The sequence below is a fragment of the Mercenaria mercenaria genome, chromosome 4 (assembly GCF_021730395.1).
Source record: "Mercenaria mercenaria strain notata chromosome 4, MADL_Memer_1, whole genome shotgun sequence".
Taxonomy (NCBI): domain Eukaryota; kingdom Metazoa; phylum Mollusca; class Bivalvia; order Venerida; family Veneridae; genus Mercenaria; species Mercenaria mercenaria.
This window is the reverse complement of record NC_069364.1, coordinates 56,016,313-56,041,570: the sequence shown is the minus strand read 5'-3', so window position 1 is coordinate 56,041,570 and position 25,258 is coordinate 56,016,313. Positions and strand designations below refer to the sequence as shown.

The 25,258-nt window shown below is 37.4% G+C and overlaps 1 protein-coding gene across 1 annotated transcript in view; it reads left to right on the top strand.

Annotated features, from left to right (window-relative positions):
* The window catches only part of LOC123552897 (MORC family CW-type zinc finger protein 3-like), a 404,811-nt gene that overhangs the window by 306,878 nt on the left and 72,675 nt on the right, over positions 1-25,258 (top strand). Inside the window, exons 16-17 of the mRNA XM_053542214.1 lie at positions 9,463-9,571; positions 14,929-15,090. Coding sequence (XP_053398189.1) covers positions 9,463-9,571; positions 14,929-15,090 — 271 coding nt within the window. The remainder of the gene's footprint in view (positions 1-9,462; positions 9,572-14,928; positions 15,091-25,258) is intronic.

Genomic DNA, 25,258 nt, shown 5'->3' with positions numbered 1-25,258 from the left:
CGAAATAGTCAAGAAAAACAATAAAAAGAAAAGAAAACCATACAACTAATCAGAACATGGTCCGGAAAAGCTTGGATCATTAACCATTATATTAAACAAATCTCAAGTATTACCCTACATATTTCCTCCAACTTAGCAAAGGTAAAAGGTTAAAAGATGTCATGTTGTCGAAAAAAGGACGTGATCTAGCTGTGACAGCCTCCTAAAAGTTTTATTTTATTTTTCATTTATATATTTAAAACAATAAAACATTGTATAATATCTTCCAAATTGTTCATTTCGAGGGAATGTGTTGGAGACATAAATTATTATAATGTATATATAAAATGTGGGCTTTAATTTAAAGCCCGAATCTTTTATATTTTAATTGTTTTCCGTTAAATTCACAGATGTCAAGATATACCAGTATTATTGGTAAAAGATGACTGCTACTGACAAAAATAGTCCAACTAATCTGAAGCAAACCCAAGAAATAGGGCCTACTGAGATTTTTTAAATTTTTTGTCCGTTCTTTAGTTCGTTCGTTCATCACAACATTAACTTTGTGCATGAAGGCGCTTTACTCGCGAACCACTGCACCTAGGACCTTCAAACTTCACATGCTGAAAGTACTTATTGAGTACACGACCCCTACCGACGTCGGGGTCACCAGGTCAAAGGTCAAGGCCACAAGGCCAAGGTGCTGCGGTGCACCTGGCACCACCAGTAACAGCTCCTGTTTTTATTTTATTTTTTTCTATAAATAAACGAGCACATGTATCAAAAGGGGAATTCAATTCTTCATTGATTTATGTAAAAATCCAAAATTACAAATTGTTCTGGTGATATAAACCTATGTTTGTACTGTGCATACCCGCAAGCGATAAAACCAGTAACTTTTACATGACTGTGAACTGTGATTTATCCTCCATTATTTTGGTCCTTAATATTAAAAAGTTTTGATGTTTGGATTGCCAGTCACAATCATAAAACAATCAGACCATCGAATTATTTTGACTGCCAAGAACTGCTTATACCCTATATTTTCTAAAATCAATAATAATAAAATCATTTCAAACTTACCAAAACATTACGACATCCTGTTAATACACTATACAGTCGACATCGTACTTTCGACCACCTCTATTAAGCGATTTTTGTATTAAACGACAGGTCAAAATCCCTCCCGAAAGTTTTCAGTACATAAATTCATTCCATTAAACGACTTTTTTATTAAACGACTAGCGACCACATTAATGAAGTCCCGACAGGTAAAATATTCGACAAAAGTATATATTAATTAAGCGACCGGGTACCAAAATTCTACCGGGCATTTTTTCATCTGTGTAATTAGCGAGTACTTTTTGCACGTGACTGAATGCAATTAACCTTTGTATCAGTCGAACTGACATACAATCTAGCCATAATTTTCACGGTTTGTGGACTTGGAAAAGTGTTCACGATGTTAAAACAGATTTTTAAACCATACATGTATGTTCCTAATAGATACAGTTACATTAATATTTAAAATAACTTTTCTTTTCATCTGACTGAAATTCATTAAGAGACCATTCCATAAAGAGACCACTTCTTAGCAGTCCCTTGGGTGGTCTCTTAATACAATGTCGACTGTATGCTAATAAATACTACCTGTCGCAACAGTTCTATTTATAGACTCGTCAGCCAAATAGGGTAATCAGAATGATTTACCTAGCCTTATTAGTCCCCTACTGGTTGAAAATCAGTTTCGGGGACTATAGGAATGCGCTTTTCCGTCATTCTGTCATTCCGTCCGTCCGCAATTTCGTGTCCGGTCCATAACTCTTTTATCCATAAAGGGATTTTATTATTACTTGGCACAAATGTTCTCCATGATGAGACGACGTATCATGTGCAAAACCCGGAGCCCTGGCTTAAAGGTCAAGGTCATAAATGGAGGTCAAAGGTCAGCAGGGCTTTTTTCCTGTCCGGTCCATAACTCTCCAATCCATGAAGGGATTTTAATATCACTTGGCACAGTTGTACCTCATAATAAGACGATGTGTCGTGCACAACTTTCAGACCCCTAGCACAAAGGTGAAGGTCACACTTAGTAGTCAAATGTTAACATGGCATGAACAGGGTCTGTTTCGTGTCTGGTCCATAACTCTTTCATCCATGAAGGGATTTTAATATTACTTGACACAAATGTTCCCCATGATGTGACGACTTGTCATGAGCAAAACCCGCACCCCTTACTCAGAGGTCAAGGTCACAATTGGAGGTCAAAGGTCAACAGGGCTTTTTTCCTGTCTGGTCCATAACTCTCTCATCAAAGGGATTTTAATATCAATTAGCAAAATGGTATGTCATAATAAGACGATGTGTCATGCACAACTTTCAGACCCCTAGCTCAAAGGTCAAGGCCACACTTAGTAGTCATATGTTAACATGGCATGAACAGGGTCTGTTTCATGTCCGGTCCATAACTCTGTCATTCATTAAGGGATTTCAATATTACTTGGCACAGATGTTCTCCATGATGAGACAACGTGTCATGCACAAATCCCGGAGCCCTTGCTCAAAGGTCAAGGTCATACTTAGAGGTCAAAGGTCTAATTCAAGAATGACTTTGTCTGGAGCATTTCTTCTTCATGCATGGAGAGATTTTGATGTAACTTGGCACAACTATTCACCACCATGAGGCACACTTTTTAGTAGTAGTGAGTAGGTTATAGGAAAAAGATGTTTCTTTTTGTGAAGAAAGCACCAAACTTTGTATGTAACTATTTTGAAGTATGCTGAATCCAAAAAAAGGAGGAGACACGCAGTTCGCTAACCCCAATTAGCTTAAAATGAGGCCTCAAAAAGGGACCTATATTTTATTTATTTTAATCACATATTTTTGAAAGCAATGTCCAAAAGCTTAATTTATAACCTAAATAAGTAAATATTATTCACATAATATTTATTTAGTTACATTTTATACATATTTGATATATCAGACATTGACAATTGACATAGATGAGGCCCTAAAAGGGGGAAAATTGTTTAAAAATTACATTTTCAGGATGACTTTATTTTTTAGTGTGAATATTATATCACTCAGGTAAACAAAACTAATTTTAGTATTTAAGTATATAAAAAATATTATTTAAACATTCTTTACATTTTGAGGTTCATTAAGGGTATTTTATAAAACAAGTTCACATAATACGTACATACTGTAATTCATATAATCGATTTTACAGTACTTAAACTGTACATGGGGTACCAATAGTTCAATTTCCCTATGAATATTATTATTAAGCATTCAAAAGAGCAGCTAAGGCCTAAAGAAGGTTTTTTATGTGTTTTTTTTGTAATTCAGTATCTAATTCAAATTCATGAAAAACGTATTATACAAAACATATTTTTTTCAAGACATTTAATGACTTCAAGCTAAAGTATACGATCATCCTAATGCTTTCTTTACGACAAAAGAAAATGGAATGTGAATTAAATGTATTGTTGTATTTATTATTGCTAATTTATACTATATTCAGTGATACTAATTTATTTGAATTTGTTGATTGTTGATTAAGATTTTAAGTTTTAGAATCAGTCTAAACTCCGCTTTCTTAAAAAGAGCACCGGTATTGTATGATAGATTAACCTTTGTACGGTTTGAGCCAACGACCTTCCTATTGATCTGACAACACGTGTACCACCAGACGGTCTCTCTCATTGAACACCTCCGCAGAGCTTATAACTATAAACATTTCTAAAGTGCAGTGATTTACTGCAGACACCCCAAGGACAGAAATAGTTACAAATAAAAACTTGTTTAAGATGGAAATATGATACAGAAATAAAGAGTCATGCCAAATAGAGTTGGATATAAATGTTTGAAGGTAAAGATTAATCGGTAAGTTTATAACAATGTCTCCCTAAAATATACTGAGCTACAGTTGTCTTGCATATTAAGGCTTTTGACAAATGACGATATAGTGTATTTTCTGTCTTAAGTTCCAAATCGGCCTGTATAATTATATCATGTATCTGATAAAGAAATGATCATTCAGAACATTGTACTTGTGTGTCAGAGTTGAGTTGAGCTCATTCAGCATGGGTAAAATGACTATTGCATGCCGTCCTAGTTATAATTACAGCTGATATGTGCTCTTTTTCCAATACAGTGTTAGGAATACCTCTCAGTAGTGCAATTATAAGTCCTAGAATAATTGCTTGTTTAGGGTAATGCCGCAAGCATTTTTCATGAACTTACAAAAGTTGAAAGAAAAGTTACGATCAGGTTACCATAAACAAACAACTTTTAATTTTGGCGTTACAACCCTTTCAATATTTAACTAACACTGTAATAGATTTGCCTGTATTTCACTCTCTAGCACATGAAGTACACAGGATTGGCTTGATACATTTATATCTGCCTTTGTATGTATTTTTGTAGATACATTGATGAGTTTCCTCCAACTTATAGCAGCTAATTATGAAGAGTATTACATGATTAAAGCCAAGTACCAGTTCTTTTGACCATTTCCAGTTGACATGATTAGCAATGTCAATGTATGCTATCAATGCCTGTTTACAATCTGTTTGATACAATGTTATTTGCTTCATACGTGAACATCTCTTAGGGGGTTGCTTTCAATCCGTCTAATTGCTTAAGAAAATATAATCCCTGGCCTCATTTTGATATTTCTTTGCATAATAGAGCAACCTATCCTTCAAGTTGTCGTGTGCACTTCTTGAATCTTTTAACATGGTATAACCATAAGTAAAGATATTCTATGCCTTGCAAACGTATTGAGACATATTGTATTATAAAGAGTGCTAGCTTTAGGTCTACTTTCTTTGATGTGTCTTTTCCTTACTACGGAATTAGTCAGCATGTACCAGAACTGTTTTGAACGGCTAAATGAAGCTAGAGCTAACAACTAGCAAACTGTTTTACTACTGTGTATCAGTTTTGCTTGCTCTTAATGGATTTGCTTTTATGAACATGCGGCAAACAAATGTGTACCATGTCGCATACCAGTTAGTGCACTACATGTTGTGACTTCAGACTTTTGGAACAATACAGTTAACATAGTCAGATTATAAAAAAGGTATCAAGCTGTAAGTCATTAAATGGTGCCAGATAAAATTCTAGTTCCTAAAGGAAATAGACAGCATGAAAACATCTAAATCACTTGATGTTCACACTCCTAACATTTATATATGAAGCCATGTTTGGGGAGAGACATTAAGGTATGAAGAATATTGTCAGTGCTGAAAAAAACATCAAAAGAAAATTGGGGGGCATGTACTTCAGAAAAACAAAAAAACTACAATATCAACTAAAAATGATACCCCAAATTGTATGACCTACATTGCCATAATAAATGTCATGCTATCATATTATTGCGAAATGCTTCCTTATGTCAAGGATAGATCTGTTATGTGATTTCAGGGGAAAAAAATGTAAAAAGGAAGGAAAAAAGCTCTACAGAGCAAAGAAGGAGGACTCTTTGATTGCGCCATTTTGCAACTTCCATGATTTTTTTTTCCGCGCCAGTTTTCTATTTAGTGTCTGCGTACCTTAATTGTGACCTTTGTATTGCTTAATACTGTTGAATCTGGATTGACCAGTAATGACACTTGACTTTCATTACTATGTACACTTCATAGAACCAATTAAATGCCAGTGGAATAACACATTCATGTATAAGAAATATAAATTTGTCAAACAGATGTATTAGAGAAGTACTGGGAAACCTATTACAATTCTAAGATATCTATTAAAAGGGTGTACATATCAGTTTCGTTTATTTAATAGGTCTTTTGGTGTGTCATTTGATTTGAAAACATGATTATGTCATATACTGTTATGTAACATACAAAAATAATCCATTGAAGGGTCTCTCTTTTTGATATAAATCTATTGCCCTAATACATACAGATATATAAGTTACCTCGTGGACCTAAACATGTGAATATTTTTTACTTTTTAGCTCACCTGTCACAAAGTGACAAGGTGAGCTTTTGTGATCCCGCGGCATCCGTCGTCCGTCCATCCGTAAACTTCTGCTTGTGACCACTCTAGAGGTCACATTTTTTGTGGGATCTTTATGAAAGTTGGTCAGAATGTTCATCTTGATGATATCTAGGTCAGGTTCGAAACTGGGTCACGTGCCTTCAAAAACTAGGTCAGTAGGTCTAAAAATAGAAAAACCTTGTGACCTCTCTAGAGGCCATATATTTCAGGAGACCTTCATGAAAATTGGTCAGAATGTTCACCTTGATGATATCTAGGTCAAGTTTGAAACTGGGTCACGTGCCATCAAAAACTAGGTCAGTAGGTCTAAAAATAGAAAAACCTTGTTACCTCTCTAGAGGCCATATATTTCACAAGATCTTCATGAAAATTGGTCAGAATGTTCACCTTGATGATATCTAGATCAAGTTCGAAACTGGGTCACGTGCCTTCAAAAACTAGGTCAGTAGGTCTAAAAATAGAAAAACCTTGTGACCTCTCTAGAGGCCATATATTTCACAAGATCTTCATGAAAATTGGTCAGAACGTTCATCTTGATGATATCTAGGTCAAGTTTGAAACTGGGTCACGTGCCGTCAAAAACTAGGTCAGTAGGTCAGATAATAGAAAAACCTTTTGACCTCTCTAAAGGCCATATTTTTCATGGGATCTGTATGAAAGTTGGTCTGAATGTTTATCTTGATGATATATAGGTCAAGTTTGAAACTGGGTCAACTGCAATCAAAAACTAGGTCAGTAGGTCTTAAAATAGAAAAACCTTCTGACCTCTCTAGAGGCCATACCCTTGAATGGATCTTCATGAAAATTGGTCAGAATGTTCACCTTGATGATATCTATGTCAAGTTTGAAACTGGGTCACGTGCGGTCAAAAACTAGGTCAGTAGGTCTAAAAATAGAAAAACCTTGTGACCTCTCTGGAGGCCATATTTTTCATGAGATCTTCATGAAAATTGGTGAAAATGTTCACCTTGATGATATCTAGGTCAAGTACAAAACTGGGTCATGTGCCTTTATAAACTAGGTCATTATGTAAAATAATAGCAAAACCTTGTAACCTCTCTAGAGGCCATATTTTTCAATGGATCTTCATGAAAATTGGTCAGAATTTTTATCTTGACGATATCTGGGTCAAGTTCAGAACTAGGTCACATGAGCTCAAAAACTAGGTCACTATGTCAAACAAGAGATCACAGAGTGATCTTGGCGCCCACCAATGTGCCATTTTTGAGTGTTCCAAATTTCAAGACTTACTGACTAACTCAAGGTAAAATTTCATTTCCGTACCCAACACTGTGCATGTGGTCCAAATTCGAAAGCTGTAGCTTGAGAAATGTGAAAGTAGGTCACTAGATCAATTTCAAGGACAAAGTTCTTTGTACACAAAACTATGCATGTGCATCAAGTTTGAAGGCTGTAGTTTGAGAAATTTGAAAGTAGGTCACTAGGTCAATCTTAAGGTCAAAGTTTATTTCGGTACACAAAACTAAGCAAGTGGTCCAAATTTGAAGGCTGTAGCTTGAGAAATGTGAAAGTAGGTCACTAGGTCAAAATCAAGGTTAAATTACACTTCAGAACACAAATCTATGCATGTGGTCCAAATTTAAAGCCTGTATCTTCAAAAATGTGAAAGTAGGTCACTAGGTCAATGTCAAGGTCAAAGTTTGTTTCGGTGCACAATCCTATGCATGTGGTCTAAATTTGAAGCCTGTAGCTACAGAAATGTGAAAGTAGGTCACTAGGTCAATCTTAAGGTCAAAGTTCATTTCGGTACACAAAACTATGCAAGTGGTCCAAATTTGAAGGCTGTAGCTTGAGAAATGTGAAAGTAGGTCACTAGGTCAAAATCAAGGTCAACTTTTATTTCGGAACACAGAACTATGCATGTGGTCCAAATTTGAAGCCTGTACCTTCAAAAATGTGAAAGTAGGTCACTAGGTCAATGTCAAGGTCAAAGTTTTTTTCAGTGCACAAAACTATGCATGTGGTCCAAATTTGAAGGCTGTAGCTACAAAAATGTGAAAGTAGGTCACTAGGTCAAAATCAAGGTCAACTCATGTCAAGGTTCATCTTGCCACTCAAAACCATACATGTGGTCCAAATCTGAATGTTGTAGGTTATTGACAAGAAGATTTTAAAAGCTTTTTCCTACGTAAGTCTATATGAACCATGTGACCCCCCAGGGCAGGGCCATATTTGACCCTAGGGGGATAATTTGAACAAACTTGGTAGAGAACCACTAGATGATGCTACATTACAAATGCCAAAGCCTTAGGCTTTGTGGTTTGGACAAGAAGATTTTACAAGTTTTTCCCTATATAAGTCTATGTAAACCATGTGACCCCCGGGGCGGGGCCATATTTGACCCTAGGGGGATAATTTGAACAATCTTAGTAGAAGACCACTAGATGATGTCACACACAAAATATCAAAGCCTTAGGCCCTGTGGTTTTGAATAAAAGGTTTTTCAAAGTTTTTCCCTTTATAAGTCTATATAAACCATGTGACCCCCGGGGCGGGGCCATATTAGACCCCAGGGAAAGATTTGAATCATCTTGGTAGAGGACCACTAGATGATGCTTCATACCAAATATCAAAGCCCTAGGCTTTGTGGTTTTGGACAAGAAGATTTTCAAAGTTTTTCCCTATATAAATCTATGTAAATTATAGAAATAAACAAAGGGCCATAACTCACTAAACAATTGTTGAACCAGTCTGATTTTCAGGGGGACACAACTAGGGTACCAATACATCATTCTGACAAAGTTTGGTCAAAATCCCCCCAGTAGTTTCTGAGGAGATGCGATAACGAGAAATTGTTAACGGACGGACGGACGGAATGACGGACGGACGGACCACGGACGCAGAGTGATTTGAATAGCCCACCATCATGATGATGGTGGGCTAATAATAGAAAAAACGACATCATACTCAGTTCATGTGGGGACAGATGAGCGATTCAGGACCATCATAGTTCTCTTGTTTTCTTTTGTCTGAAATCTGTGGTAATATTTTGACCCCATTCTTCCGTCAATTCTTCGAATAGTCGAGCGCGCTGTCGTCTGACAGCTCGTTTTCACACTGATTCATTCCCAGAACTACTTGATATATTCAACCAATTTGACTAAGATATAATGGTAGACTTTGCCATTTGTGGAGTGAGTGAGTAAAATCAGAAACTTTTCGTGAGGAATTTACTTCCACTTATTAGCCAAAATAAAAAACAGCATCAAGAATCACAAGTTGGTCATGTATCACTACTTCTACACCATTTGAACTAATTTGAATTTTAAGTAAAGGGAACTTCTAATTTCTTGAACTAACCTTGTTAGACAGTAGTCATTCCTTCAAACCACTCCAAAAGAGGAGTTGTACCAGATTAGACTGAAAAACATCTGATATTCTGAGCATACTTTGCCTAGAATCAGTATTGTATTATACTTAAACATCTTGATGACATTTAAATTCAGGTTGAAGAACAAAGGAGAGCTTTAGAAAAACAGAAGAAAGCACTAGACTACATGAACCCAGAGATTGCTGCTGAAGAGAGACGAATGGGAAATGCATTATTTAAGCAAGGTAACTGAAGTGGAATTAGAAATACAAGGAGGAAAACCTGCAAGAAAAAATTGTAGATTTCTCCTATAAAAATACTTTTGTCTGTTTTACTGCAGAAAGGTCTGTCATGGAAGAAATAGTGAAATAAACATTTTGGAGTAACAGGGCCCATATTCATGAGTGTTTCAAGTCTGAACTTTAAAATGCTAAGTTTTCCTTTAGCCCTTTGTATGTAAAGTTTGTATGAAATTTAACGAAACTTGGCATGAGTGTTGCATTTACTTCCAGCAATATGCCATGCAAAGTTTCAGTAAATTGAACATAGATTTATTATAAAGGAAGTTATGAACAACTTGATTTTTTTTTCATTTTAAAGTCTAAATCTCAGACTTTCGACATTGATGAATTTAAGCCACGATTTTTCATACATAATATGCAAAAAATTAGATTGAGGAAACAAAATCCTGCCCTTAAAGGCTTTACATTTATGAAGTAATAGTATAGTTTGTAATTTTAAAAGGTAAAATAAAATCTTTAAAAATCCTGAAAGTGCCAAGACACTTCGAAGTACGTGACAGGGTGAGCTTTTGTGATCGCCTTTCGTCTGTCGTCCGTCCACAATTTCTTGTCTGCACGATAGTGGTTTCATTTATGATTTTATTTTAACCAAACTTTGACACAACTTGTATCACCATAAGATCTCGGTTCCTTTCTTAACTGGCCAGATCCCATTATGGGTTCCAGAGTTATGGCCCCTGAAGGGGCCAGAATTAGCTATTTTGACCTTGTCTGCACAATAGCAGCTTTATTATACCCCCACAAAACGTTGAGGAGGCGGGGTTTATAGGAGTGAGCTTGTCGGTCTGTCTGTCTGTCAGTCCTTTGTTGTCATGGTTTCCGGATGATAACTTGTGAAGGCTTAACCAATTTAAATAATTTTTGGTACAAAGGTGTAACATCAGAAAATACAGGTCAAATTCGACTCTGGGGTCAGTAGGTCAAAGGTCAAAGTCACAGTGACCCTGAATAGTAAAACGGTTTCCGGATGATAACTTGAGAACGCTTTGGTCTAGGATCATAATGTTCGGTATACGGGTGTAACATCATGAAATACAGGTCAGGTTCAACTTTGAGGTCAGTAGGTCAAAGGTCAAGGTCACAGTGACTTGGAACAGTTAAATGGTTTCCGGATGGTAACTTGAGAACGCTTTGATCTAGGATCATAATTTTTTGTACACATCGTGTAACATGATAAAATACAGGTCAAGTTCCACTTTGAGGTAAGTAGGTCAAAGGTCAAGGTCACAATGATGAGAACAGTTAAACAGTATCCAGATGATAACTTGAGAATGCGTGGGCCTAGGATCATGAAAATTGATAGGGAGATTGGTTATGACCAGCAGATGACCCCTATTGGTTTTGAAATCAGTAGGTCACAGGTCAAGGTCACAGTTAACTTGAACATTTAAAACGGTTTTCGGACATTAACTTCAGAATTCTTTGGACTAGGATCACGAAACTTAATAGGGAGGTTGGTCATGACCAGCAGATGGCTCCTATTGATTTTGAGTTCCAAAGGTCAAAGGTCAGATCGACCCATAACATTTAAACCCTTTCTGGACTATAACTTGAGAATGCTTGGGCCAGGGATCATGAAACTTCATAGGGAGGTTGATCATGACCAGCAGATGACTTGAATTGATTTTGAGGTCAGTAGGTCAAAGGTCAAGCAAGTTTGGCTTTGACATTGGCTTAGTTCTGTGACAAGGCCATATTGTGGGGTTATAATTTGTCACTCCTGTGACAACTCTAGTTTATGATTTGATTTTTACCAAAGCTGCACACAACTTGTATCACCATAAGATCTTGGTTCCTTTCTTGAACTGGCCAGATTCCGTTATGCAGGGTTTGCACAGGCCTTTTGAAAGTTCTGTATGAACCCTGGTTATGGGTTCCAGAGTTATGGCCCTTGAAAGGGCCAGAATTAGCTATTTTAACCTTGTCTGCACAATAGCAGCTTCATTTATGATTTTATTTTAACCAAACTTGCAAACAACTTGTATCACCATAAGATCTTGGTTCCTTTCTTGAACTGGCCAGATTCCATTATGGGTTCCAGAGTGATGGCCCCTGAAAGGGCCAGAATTAGCTATTTTGACCTTGTCTGCACAAGAGCAGCTTCATTTATGATTTTATTTTAACCAAACTTGCAAACAACTTGTATCACCATAAGATCTTGGTTCCTTTCTTGAACTGGCCAGATTCCATTATGGGTTCCAGAGTGATGGCCCCTGAAAGGGCCAGAATTAGCTATTTTGACCTTGTCTGCACAAGAGCAGCTTCATTAATGATTTGAATTTAATCAAACTTGCACAAAACTTGTGTCACCATAAGATCTCGGTTCCGTTTTTGAACTGGCTAGATCCCGTAATGGGTTCAAGAGTTATGGCCTCTGAAAGGGCCAAAATTAGCTATTTTGACCTTGTCTGCACAATAGCAGCTTCGTTTATGATTTGATTTTAACCAAACTTACACACAAGTTGTATCACCACAAGATCTTGGTTCCTTTCTTGAACTGGCCAGATTCCATAGTGGGTTCCAGAGTTATGGCCCCGTAAAGGTCCAAAATTTGCTATTTTGGCTTTTGCAGCCATATAGACTTCATTCATGGTTTGATTTGATACAAACTTCCAAAATATCTTCAACAACAATAACTTGGATTCCATGACGAATCTGTCAGATCCAGTCATAGGTTCCAGAGTTATTTTATATCTGATTACCTCCCCTGATTTTAATCAAAATTGGTTTATATCAGTAAGTACTTATAGAACTTCTTTGAAATTTCATTATTGTCATCAGTTGGACTGAGACAATCAGGGTAGATATCTATGGACTGATTTTATGTCAAATTACCTCCCTTTATTTCAAATTTAAATAGGTATATCTCCGTAACTAATGAAGATACTGATCAGAAATTTCGTTTATGTCAACAGATGGACTTGGACAATCAGTGAAGATACATATTGACTGAATTTATGACAAATTACCTCCTTTTATTTTTAGCTCACCTGTCATATAGTGACAGGTTGAGCTTTTGTGATCGCCCTTCGTCCGTCGTCAGTCCACAATTTCTTGTGAACAAGATAGAGACCACATTTTGCAAGCAATTTTGATCAAACTTGTACAAAACTTGTATTGGCATGATATCTCAATTCCTTTCAAAAACTGGCTAGATCCCATAATGGGTTCTAGAGTTATTGCCCCTTAAAGGGCCAGAATTTGCTATTTTTGTGCGTCAACAATTTCTTGTCTGCGCGATAGTGGTTTCATTTATGATTTTGTTTTAACCAAACTTGCACACAACTTGTATCACCATAAGATTTCGGTTCCTTTCTTGAACTGGCCAGATCCCATTATGGGTTCTAGAGTTATGGCCCCTGAAGAGCCAAAATGAGCTATTTTGACCTTGTCTGCACAATAGCAGCTTTGTTTATGATTTGATTTTTACCAAACTTGCACACAACTTGTATCACCATAAGATCTTAGTTCCTTTCTTGAACTGGCCAGATTCCTTTACGGGTTCCAGAGTTATGGCCCCTGAAAGGGCCAAAATTAGCTATTTTGACCTTGTCTGTACAATAGCAGCTTCATTTATGATTTGAATTTAATCAAACTTGCACAAAACTTGTGTCACCATAAGGTCTTGGTTCCTTTCTTGAACCGGCCAGATTCCGTTATGGGTTCCAGAGTTATGGCCCCTGAAAGGGCCAAAATTAGCTATTTTGACCTTCATTGAATTTAACCAAACTTGCACACAACTTGTATCACCATAAGATCTTGGTTCCTTTCTTGAACTGGCCAGATTCCATTATGGGTTCCAGAGTTATGGTCCCTGAAAGGGTCATGATTAGCTATTTTGACCTTGTCTGCACAGTAGCAGCTTCATTTATGATTTGATTTTAACCAAACTTACACACAACTTGTATCACCACAAGATCTTGGTTTCTTTCTTCAGCTGGCTAGATTCCTTTATGGGTTCCAGAGTTATGGCCCCTGATAGGACCAGAATTAGCTATTTTGACCTTGTCTGCACAATAGTAGCTTCATTTATGATTTGAATTTAATCAAACGTGCAAAAAACTTTTGTCACCATAAGGTCTTGGTTCTTTTCTTTAACTGGCCAGATTCCGTTATGGGTTCCAGAGTTATGGCCCCTGAAAGGGCCAAAATTAGCTATTTTGACCTTGTCTGTACAATAGCAGCTTCATTGATTTTAACCAAACTTGCACACAACTTGTGTCACCATAATATCTCGATTCCTTTTTATTCGCCCAAAGGGACATATTATGTTATCATGTCTGTTGGTTAGCAATTTCTCTTCCGCTCTGTAACTCTTACTTCCCTTTTATGTTACTATAAATAGCTTATTTAGTAACTTTTTTATTATTGGCCGTAGGGAAAAACCGAGACCACTTTTCTGTGGTACAACATGGATGGTACCTCCAATTTTTAGGTGTATTTTGACGAATCTGTACCTTGTAAGATTTTTTTTTTATTTTGGTTAATTTCTTCCCTTTGTTGTTCCTGTCCTTTGGGCTTCATCAGTCCAAATTTTGCTCCTCACCTCCTCTGATGTAATCCTTCAGGCATGAAACTACTGGCCTGATTTGAAAATAATTTTATTTGAAGAAAATTTCAACGATATTTTCTCATAATTCTTTTGATTGATCTTGATTATAATTTTTTGACCTTCTTGTCCTTAAGTGCAAGGATAACAGGTGAGCGATATATAGGGCCATATTGGCCCTCTTGTTTATCTAAATGGATACACGTTAGCAGCTTCTAATGAGATTGGTTTAAAACGTTATTTCTGTCTCCATGGTAAGAAATAGTCGTATTAGATAACTCTTGATTGAACATTTATCAATTAGAATACTTTACTAATATATTGTTGTATGGGCTTGTACTCTGTATCTTCTACATGCATATACCAATGCATGATTACCTGCCCTGATTTTGATAAAAATGGATTTATCTCGGTAACTATTTATAGACCTCATTTGAAATTTCATTACTGTCATAGTTGGACTGATAACTTTTGATTGAATTTATGACAAATTACCTTCCTTTATTTTATGTAAACGAATATATCTCAGCAGCATCTAACATGACTAATGAGATTGGTTTTAAATGTTATTTATGTCTTCCAGGGTAAGGAATAGTCATGTTAGAGACTGTTATATCAAAATGTTTATCCTGATGATATTTAAAATGTATGCCTATGTGCTCTGTGTCAAAACTTGATCATATCATTTTGAGCAATGGTACTCATCATGGCCCTCTTGTCTGAGGAATTTTGTGTGTTTTTTTGTCATCAGGGAAATACAGTGAAGCATTGAAACATTACAATGAGGCGATCAAAAGGAATCCAAAAGATGCCGAACTTCACAGCAATAAAGCTGCTTGTTATACAAAATTGCAAGAGTTCAGTAGAGCATTGGCAGCCTGTGACGACTGTTTGTATATAGATCCAAAGTTTAGTAAGTGTAGTATTATTATCTATGCCTTACAGGGCCTCTGTGGCTAAGTGGTTAAGATATCTGACTTTGATTCACTTGCCCTGCACTGATGTAGGTTCGAGCCTCTCTCTGGTAGTTGAATTCTCCATGTGAGGAATCCAACTAGGTGGCATATAGAAGCTCGATGTTCCTACTCAGGTGCTCGCTTGTGATGAAATAATGCACAGAGGGCCACCTTGAATTTTCCTGCACATTAAAGCTGAAAGTCGCTATATGACCTATACTTGTGTCTGTGCAATGTTAAACCAAAACAATTCTTGCCTACATAGCTTTGAAGTAAGCAATGGTCAGATTTGTGCGAGGGATAAATATATTTTTAGCCCACCATCATCAGATGGTGGGCTATTCAAATCACTCTGCGTCCGTGGTCCGTCGTCCTTCCGTCCGTCCGTCCGTCCGTTAACAATTTCTCGTTATCGCATCTCCTCATAAACTACCTGAGGGATTTTGACCAAACTTTGTCAGAATAATGTATTGGTACCCTAGTTGTGTCCCCCTGAAAATCAGACTGGTTCAACAATTTTTTAGTAAGTTATGGCCCTTTGTTTATTTCTATAATTTACATAGATTTATATAGGGAAAAACTTTGAAAATCTTCTTGTCCAAAACCACAGAGCCTAGGGCTTTGATATTTGGTATGAAGCATCATCTAGTGGTCCTCTACCAAGATGATTCAAAATATTTCCTTGGGGTCTAATATGGCCCCGCCCCGGGGGTCACATGGTTTATATACACTTATATAGGGAAAAACTTTGAAAAACCTCTTGTTCAAAACCACAGGGCCTAGGGCTTTGATATTTTGTATATGACATCATCTAGTGGTCTTCTACTAAGATTGTTCAAATTATCCCCCTAGGGTCAAATATGGCCCCGCCCCGGGGGTCACATGGTTTACATAGACTTACATAGGGAAAAACGTTGCAAATCTTCTTGTCCAAACCACAAAGCCTAGGGCTTTGGCATTTGTAATGTAGCATCATCTAGTGGTTCTCTACGAAGTTTGTTCAAATTATCCCCCTAGGGTCAAATATGGCCCCGCCCTGGGGGGTCACATGGTTCATATAGACTTATATAGGGAAAAGATTTTAAAATCTTCTTGTCAATAACCTACAACATTCAAATTTGGACCACATGTATGGTTTTGAGTGGCAAGATGAACCTTGACATGAGTTGACCTTTATTTTGACCTAGTGACCTACTTTCACATTTCTGTAGCTACAGCCTTCAAATTTGGACCACGTGCATAGTTTTGTGCACTGAAAAAAACTTTGACCTTGACTTTGACCTAGTGACCTACTTTCACATTTTTGAAGGTACAGGCTTCAAATTTGGACCACATGCATAGTTTTGTGTTCCGAATTGGAATTTGACCTTGATTTTGACCTACTGACCTACTTTCACATTTCTCAAGCTACAGCCTTCAAATTTGGACCACATGCATAGTTTTGTGTACCGAAACAAACTTTGACCTTTACATTGACCTAGTGACCTACTTTCACGTTTTTGATGGCACAGGCTTCAAATTTGGAACACCTGCATAGTTCTGTGTTCCGAAATAAAATTTGACCTTGATTTTGACCTAGTGATCTACTTTCACATTTCTCGAGCTACAGCCTTCAAATTTGGACCACTTGCATAGTTTTGTGTACCGAAATGAACTTTGACCTTAAAATTGACCTAGTGACCTACTTTCACATTTCTGTAGCTACAGGCTTCAAATTTAGACCACATGCATAGGATTGTGTACCGAAACAAACTTTGACCTTGACATTGACCTAGTGACCTACTTTCACATTTTTGAAGGTACAGGCTTTAAATTTGGACCACATGCATAAATTTGTGTTCTGAAGTGTAATTTGACCTTGATTTTGACCTAGTGACCTACATTCACATTTCGTCCTTGAAATTGATCTAGTGACCTACTTTCACATTTCTCAAGCTACAGCTTTCGAATTTGGACCACATGCAAAGTGTTGTGTACGGAAATGAAATTTGACCTTGAGCTAGTCAGTAAGTCTTGAAATTTGGAACACTCAAAAATGGCACATTGGTGGGCGCCAAGATCACTCTGTGATCTCTTGTTAAGAATAAGATGTATATTTGTGATATCACTATAGTACTAACCACATCATTATGTCATTATCAGTATACAGTCTAACCCCTCTTAAGCAGCCAGCCAAGGGAAACAGGCAATTTGGCCGCTAAAGCGAGGTGACCGCTTATCGGAGGGGCAGCCAGAATATTTATATATTTCAGACTTATGACCAGTGTTCAATCATAAGGCCCATTTCTTTTTCGATTTACTCTGATCATTTTACCAGAATACATTGACGTTCATTTAACTTTGCAATACTAATGGTCTTCTTCGCAATCCACAACTCCGGCGTGTGCTATAGTAAACAACAAAATTTGTTATTTACGCCATTTCGGTAAAGGGAAACTACTCTGGGCGCTTTTTGTCTAGACTAAAATCAAACATCACCGTTAAGTTCCGTAAAACATCGAGTAGTTTATATTTCTTTTAAAACAAATTTTTTTCAGTATTTTGAGAAAGAAATATAAATAAAATCACAAATCTGTTAACCGAGTATTATGTTTTACTGAGGTCAAACTGTGAATAACAAAATTGTCACAAGGTGACACGCTAATTGCCGAAAATTACTGGCCATTTGATCATAAGAAAAAAGATGATCACACCTTTTGTTATCAGCTTGAATTAAGACTTATGTCATTTTGTATCGTCAACGACCACGAAGTGGGCATCCAAAGTAATACTCTTCCATTTAGAAGACAAAATCCTTGTTAACACATAGAATTCCAATTAAGAGATCATAAGCAGTAATTATTATCAAACTGCCGTGAAAGAAACAATCCGTCGCTAAATAAATAAATGTACATGTTTTCAGATACGTCCTTAGTGCTCGAAGGGTCAAAAGATTTTGGAAAAATAAAAATGATTGACTGCTGATAGGGGTAAATATGGTGGCCGGGAGGCAAAATCATTGACCGCTGACCGCAGATGAGGGGTGACTGCTGAAGAGGGTATTAAAATAGAGTAAAAATCAAGGGGGGCGCCACAGATTTGACCGTTGGAAAGGGGTGACCGCCAATCATGGGTGACTGTTAGGAGGGGTTAGACTGTACATAGTTCTAGGAAATACCCAAATTTATTTGTCGTTGTAAACTGTTTTTAGCACAAAGTGCTCATGGGAGGTATTGTAATCAAGCTGTGTCTGTTGTTCATGCGAGCGTCAAGTCGTCCTTTGTCAACAATTGTGTTTAAACGATATCTCCTCCAAAACCACTGTATGAATTTTGACGAAACTTGACCTGGATGTTGTTTGGGTGGTCCTCTACCAAATTTGTTCAAATGGTCAAGGGGCCACCAGAGCTAAAAGTAAAATGACATCTCTGCCTAAACTGGTCCGATTTTGAAATAATTTCACACAAATGGTCCTTATGTCACCCTCAACCAAGATTGTTCAGATTATACAGAAATCGTCAAAAAAAAACATGGCCGCCAGGGGGCTTGGTTACTTTTCCCAATGTGTATATAGTGGAAATGAAAAAAATCTACTGTGTTAAAATGCAAACCAATTTAAAATAATTTTACACAAATTGTCTTTATGTGGATCTCTATGGTACCAAGATTGTTCAAATTATTTTGGTTCGTCAAAAAACATTGCCACCAGAGGGCAGAGGGTGTGGTCACTTTTCTGCTGGCCCAGTTTTAGAATAATTTTACAGAATTGGTCCTTGTGTGACCCTCTACCAAGATTGTTCAGTTTATTTTGATTCATCAAAAAACATGGCCGACAGAGGGCGTGGACATTTTTCCCTATATAAATATAGTGGAAACTCTAAAAATCTGCTTGTGTGAATTTGCTAGTCCGATTTTAAAATAACTTAATACAAATGGTTCTTGTGTGACCTTCTATAAACAGTGCTCAATTTTTAGCTCAAAGGTGAGCTTTTGTGATCGCCCTGTGTCCGTCGTCCGTCGCCATCAACAATTTGACTGTTAACACTCTAGAGGTCACAATTTTGGCCCAATCCTATTGAAACTTGCACAGAATGTTACTCTCAGATCTTGGATGAATTTGATATTGGTTCATCTGGGGTCAGAAACTAGGTCACCAGGTCAGATCGAAAGGAAAGCTTGTTAACACTACTGAGCTCACAATTTTGACCCAATCTTAATGAAACTTGGTCAGAATGTTACCCTCAATAAAATCTTGGACGAGTTCGATATTGGGTCATCTGGGGTCAAAAACTAGGTCATCAGGCCAAACCAAAGGAAAAGCTGATCCAATCTTAATGAAACTTAGTCAGAATGTTACTCTCAAATCTTGGACGAGTTTGATATTGGGTCATCTGGGTCAAAAACTAGGTCACCAGGTCAGATCAAAGGAAAAGCTTGTTTACACGCTAGAGGTCACAATTTTGGCCTAATCTTAATGAAACTTGGTCAGAATATTACCTTTAATAAAATCTAGTACGGGTTTGATATTGGGTCATTTGGGGTCAAAAACTAGGTCACTAGGTCAAATCAAAGGAAAAGCTTGTTAACACTGTAGAGCCCACATTTATGACCATATCTTAATGAAACTTGATCAGAATGTTAATCTTGATGATCTAAAGGTCCGATTAATTCAGGGTCATGTGGGGTCAAAAACTAGGTCACCAGGTCAAAAAAGAAAAGCCAGTTATCACTGTAGATGCCAAGTTTATGACCATATCTTAATGAAACTTGGTCAGAATGTTAATCTTGATGATCTATAGGTCATGTTCAAATTTGGATCAGGTGGGGCAAAAACTAGGTCACTAGGTCTAATGGAAGGAAAAGCTTGTTAACAGTCTAGAGGTCACAATTTTAGCCCAATCTGTATGAAACTTAGTCAGAATATTACCCTCAATAAAATCTGGGAGGAGTTTGATATTGGGTCATCTGGGGTCAAAAACTAGGTCACCAGGTCAAATCAAAGGAAAAGCTTGTTAACACTGAAGAGGTCACATTTATGACTGTATCTTCATGAAACTTAGGCAGAATGTTAATTTTGGTGATCTTTAGGTCACGTTCTTATTTGGGTCATGTGGGGTCAAAAACTAGTCCACCGGGTCAAATCAAAGGAAAAGCTAGTTAACACTTTAGAGGCCACATTTCTGACCATATCTTAATAAAACTTAGTCAGAATGTTAATCTTAATGATCTTTAGGTTAGTAGATCAGGTGAGCGAATCAGGGCGTTCATGGCCCTCTTGTTTTTGATTCATTCAAAAACATGGCTGACAGAAGGCATGGTCACTTTTTATTAACAATTTCTTTAAACAGTATCTCCTCCAAAACCACTGAATGGAATTCGATGAAACTTTACGCAAATGATCTCTGGGTTGCCCTATTTCAAAATTGTTCAAATGGTTCTAGTTCATTGAACATAGGGTCTTTTTGGTTAAAAGAAAGTTTTTAGCCATCAGGCTTTAAAAATCTTTTTCTCTAGTCGGAATTATTACCCTAAGGCCTTTATTAATCCCCCACCATGGCGGAGGGATTATAGGAATGGTCTGTGTCCGTCCTTCCGTCCATCCTTCCGTCCGTCCGTCCTTCCTTCCCTCCGTCTTTCTGTCCGTCCTTCCATCCGTAACAAAATTGTGTCCGGTCCATATCTCCTAAACCCCTCGAAGGATTTTCATGAAACTTGGGTCAAATGATCACCTCATCAAGACGATGTGCAGAACCCATGAGTCAGCCTTGTCGGTTCAAGGTCAAGGTCACAACTCAAGGTCAAAGGTTTGAGCCTGCCATTTTGTGTCCGCTCTATATCTCCTAAACCCCTTGAAGGAATTTTATAAAACTTGGGTCAAATGATCACCTCATCAAGACGATGTGCAGAACCCATGAGTCAGCCATGCTGGCTCAAGGTCAAGGTCACAACTCAAGGTCAAAGGTTTGAGCCTTCCATTTTGTGTCCGCTCTATATCTCTTAAACCCCTTGAAGGAATTTTATAAAACTTGGGTCAAATGATCACCTCATCAAGACGATGCGCAGAACCCATGAGTCAGTCATGCCGGCTCAAGGTCAAGATTACAACTTAGGGTCAAAGGTTTGAACCTTCCATTTTGTGTCCGCTCTATATCTCCTAAACCCCTTGAAGGATTTTCATCAAACTTGGGTCAAACAATCACCTCATCAAGGTGATGTGCAGACCTTATGAGTCAGCCATGTCGGCTCAAGGTCAAGGTCACAACTGAAGGTCAAAGGTTTGAGCCTTCCATTTCGTGTCCGCTCTATATCTCCTAAACCCCTTGAAGGAATTTTATAAAACTTGGGTCAAATGATTACCTCATCAAAACGATGTGCCGAAATTATGAGTCAACCATGCCAGCTCAAGGTCAAGGTCACAACTAAGGGTCGAAGGTTTGAGCCTTCCATTTGGTGTCCACTCTGTATCTCCTTAACCCCTTGAAGGATTTTCATCAAACTTGGGTCAAATGATCACCTCATCAACAACTCATGAGTCAGCCATGTCAACTCAAGGTCAAGGTCACAACTGAAGGTCAAAGGTTTCAGCTCTGTATCTCCTAAACCCCTTGAAAGATTTTCATGAAACTTTGGTCAAATGATCACCTCATCAAGATGTTGTGCAGAATTCATGAGTCAGCCATGTCAGGTCAAGGTCAAGGTCACATCTGAAATCAAAGGTTTTACCCTTTCACTATCCATAGCAGTGGCGGGGGATTTAGCTGTCTTTCAGACTGCCTTGTTTTTTTATTCTTTGGTTTAGGAACTACCAGGATGACACATGGTTGTAGGAGGAGGGAAAAAATACAGAATCAGAATTTTTTTTCTCCGTAGGAAACAAACCTCTAAAAGGAATATGGGTAAATGATAACATCACACAGGCTGCATGTTGTAATCTTCTTTCCTGTATTTGATGCTTTTTCCTCAAAAATATCTGTGACCTTGGATATATTTGGTTAAAAATGAGTCTTGGGGCTTGTCATAGCTGCTTGAGGAAAAAAATTGTCTTTGTATTTCTGTAAAATTACATTAATATACAGCTGGGCAGTTACATGTAACATTTTTCTTGAAAGGACTATACTATACGTAATCAAATTACTGAAAGTACAGAAAGGCTGGCTACCACAAAAAAAGTGAATGAAAACTGTGCGCAAAAGATGTTTGCAAAATCCTAGATATTATGGGTTTTCCATATCAAACTAAAGCGAGCATAGGGTATTGTTGTGATGAACCATCTTGATTAACTTGTGCATACAAGTTAAAGTTCAATCAAAAAACCTAGTTTATCGGACGTAAACATGGGTTCAAGAGAGTAAACTATAGTTTACGCCCGTTATCCTGTGTGTTCGCTCGAAAATTTATGTTAGTATTCGATAATCCTAGTTTTTAGACCAAGAATGTAATTATTGGATAATTTGTTTGCCGAGAACCATTGTTTACGGACGTGAACCTATGTTTACGACCTTGGACATGGGTTTACGAGCGTGAACCATAGTTTACAAACATGAACCTAGGTAAACCCATGTTCACGGTGGTAAACGTAAGTTCTCGATCGTTAACATATGTTTACACTCCGGAGGGGAAAAACCTGGTTTTATGTTTGAAAATCCTAGTTTATCTATTGTTAATCCTTGTTTTTCGACCGTGAACCTGGGGTTGTGTTATTATTGGACAATTAGCATGCCATAACCGTTTATATATTATTTTTGTTTATAAAGAAGCGAAAGTAAACATTGAGGGACATAATATCAGATAAAATATATAGGTAACAAACACAACATCTGTATTTCGATATGCAATCCCCGCCCCCCCCCCCCCAAACACACACACACATGCATATATATCATGTATGACATGTATGAACAATCATTTTTCTTGTCGGTATGAGGGAAATTTTGGGCTCGAACCCCGCTATAAACCAGACTGTTAGTGATAATTGTTTAGTCATGTTCCTTCCCTAATACTATGGTTAGGAAAATTGACGTACCGTAATAATGTACTCCTTTTTTTAGCTCACCTGAGCAATGCTCAGGTGAGTTTTTCTGATCGCTCGATGTCCGGCGTCCGTCGTCTGTCGTCTGTCGTCCGTCGTCTGTCAACATTTAGCTTGTGTATGCGATAGAGGCTGTATTTTTCAATTAATCTTCATGAATACTGGTCAGAATGATAACCTTGAAGAAATCTAGGCCGAGTTCGAAAATGGGTCATCTCGGGTCAAAAACTAGGTCACTAGGTCAAATCAAAGAAAAACCTTGTGTATGCGATAGAGACTGTATTTTTCTATTAATCTTCATGAATATTGGTCAGAATGATAACCTTGATAAAATCTAGGCCGAGTTCGAAAATGGGTCATCTCGGGTCAAAAACTAGGTCACTAGGTCAAATCAAAGAAAAACCTTGTGTATGCGATAGAGGCTGTATTTTTCAATTATTCTTCATGAATATTGGTCAGAATGATAACCTTGATTATATCTAGGCTGAGTTTGAAAATGGGTCATCTCGGGTTAAAAACTAGGTCACTAGGTCAAATCAAAGAAAAACCTTGTGTATGCAATAGAGGCTGTATTTTTCAATTGATCTTCATGAATATTGGTCAGAATGATTGCCTTGATGAAATCTAGGCCAAGTTCGAAAATGGGTCATCTCAGGTCAAAAACTAGGTCACTAGGTCAAATCAGAGAAAAACCTTGTGTATGCGATAGAGGCGGTATTTTTCAATTGATCTTCATGAATTTTGGTCAGAATGATTACTTTGATGAAATCTAGGCCGAGTTCGAAAATAGGTCATCTCGGGTCAAAAACTAGGTCACTAGGTCAAATTAAGGAAAAACCTTGTGTATGCGATAGAGGCTGTATTTTTCAACTGATCTTCATGAATATTGGTCAAAATGATTGCCTTGATGAAATCTAGGCCAAGTTCGAAATTGGGTCATCTCGGGTCAAAAACTAGGTCACTAGGTCAAATCAAAGAAAAACCTTGTGTATGCGATAGAGGCTGTATTTTTCAATTATTCTTCATGAATATTGGTCAGAATGATAACCTTGATGAAATCTAGGCCGAGTTCGAAAATGGGTCATCTTGGGTTTAAAACTAGGTCAGTAGGTTAAATCAAAGAAAAACCTTGTGTATGCGATAGAGGCTCTATTTTTCAATTGATCTTCATGAATATTGGTCAGAATGATTGCCTTGATGAAATCTAGGCCGAGTTTGAAAATGGGTCATCTCGGGTCAAAAACTAGGTCACTAGGTCAAATCAGAGAAAAACGTTGTGTATGCGATAGAGGCGGTATTTTTCAATTGATCTTCATGAATTTTGGTCAGAATGATTACCTTGATGAAATCTAGGCGGAGTTGGAAAATGGGTCATCTGGGGTCAAAAACTAGGTCACTAGGTCAAATTAAGGAAAAACCTTGTGTATGCGATAGAGGCTGTATTTTTCAACTGATCTTCATGAAATTTAGCCAGAATAATTACCTTGATAAAATCTAGGCGGAGTTCGAAAATGGGTCATCTGGGGTCAAAAACTAGGTCACTAGGTCAAATCGAAGAAAAACATTGTGTATGCAATAGAGGATGTAGTTTTCAGTTGATCTTCATGAAATTTGGTCAGAGTGATTGCCTTGATGAAATCTAGGTCGAGTTTGAATATGGGTTATCTGAGGTCAAAAACTAGGTCACTAGGTCAAATTAAAGAAAAATTTTGTGTATGCGATAGAGACTGTTTTTTTTCAATTGATTTTTATGAAATTTGGTCAGGATGATTGCCTTAATGAAATCTAGGTCGAATTTGAATATGGGTCATCTGAGGTCAAAAACAAGGTCACTTGGTCAAATCAAACACAAAATTTCTGTATGTGATAGAGGCTGTATTTTTCAATTGATCTTCATGAATTTTGGTCAGAATGATTGCCTTGATAAAATCTAGGTCGAGTTTGAACATGGGTCATCTAGGGTCAAAAACTAGGCCATATCTAAGAAAATGCTTGTTTTATCGCAAGAGACCAATTTTTTGGTCCAATCTTAATGAAAATTGGTCAGAATATTTGTTTCCATGAAATCACTAGGTCAAACATGTTTTACACTGTTATGGTGTGTTTCTTAGGTGAGC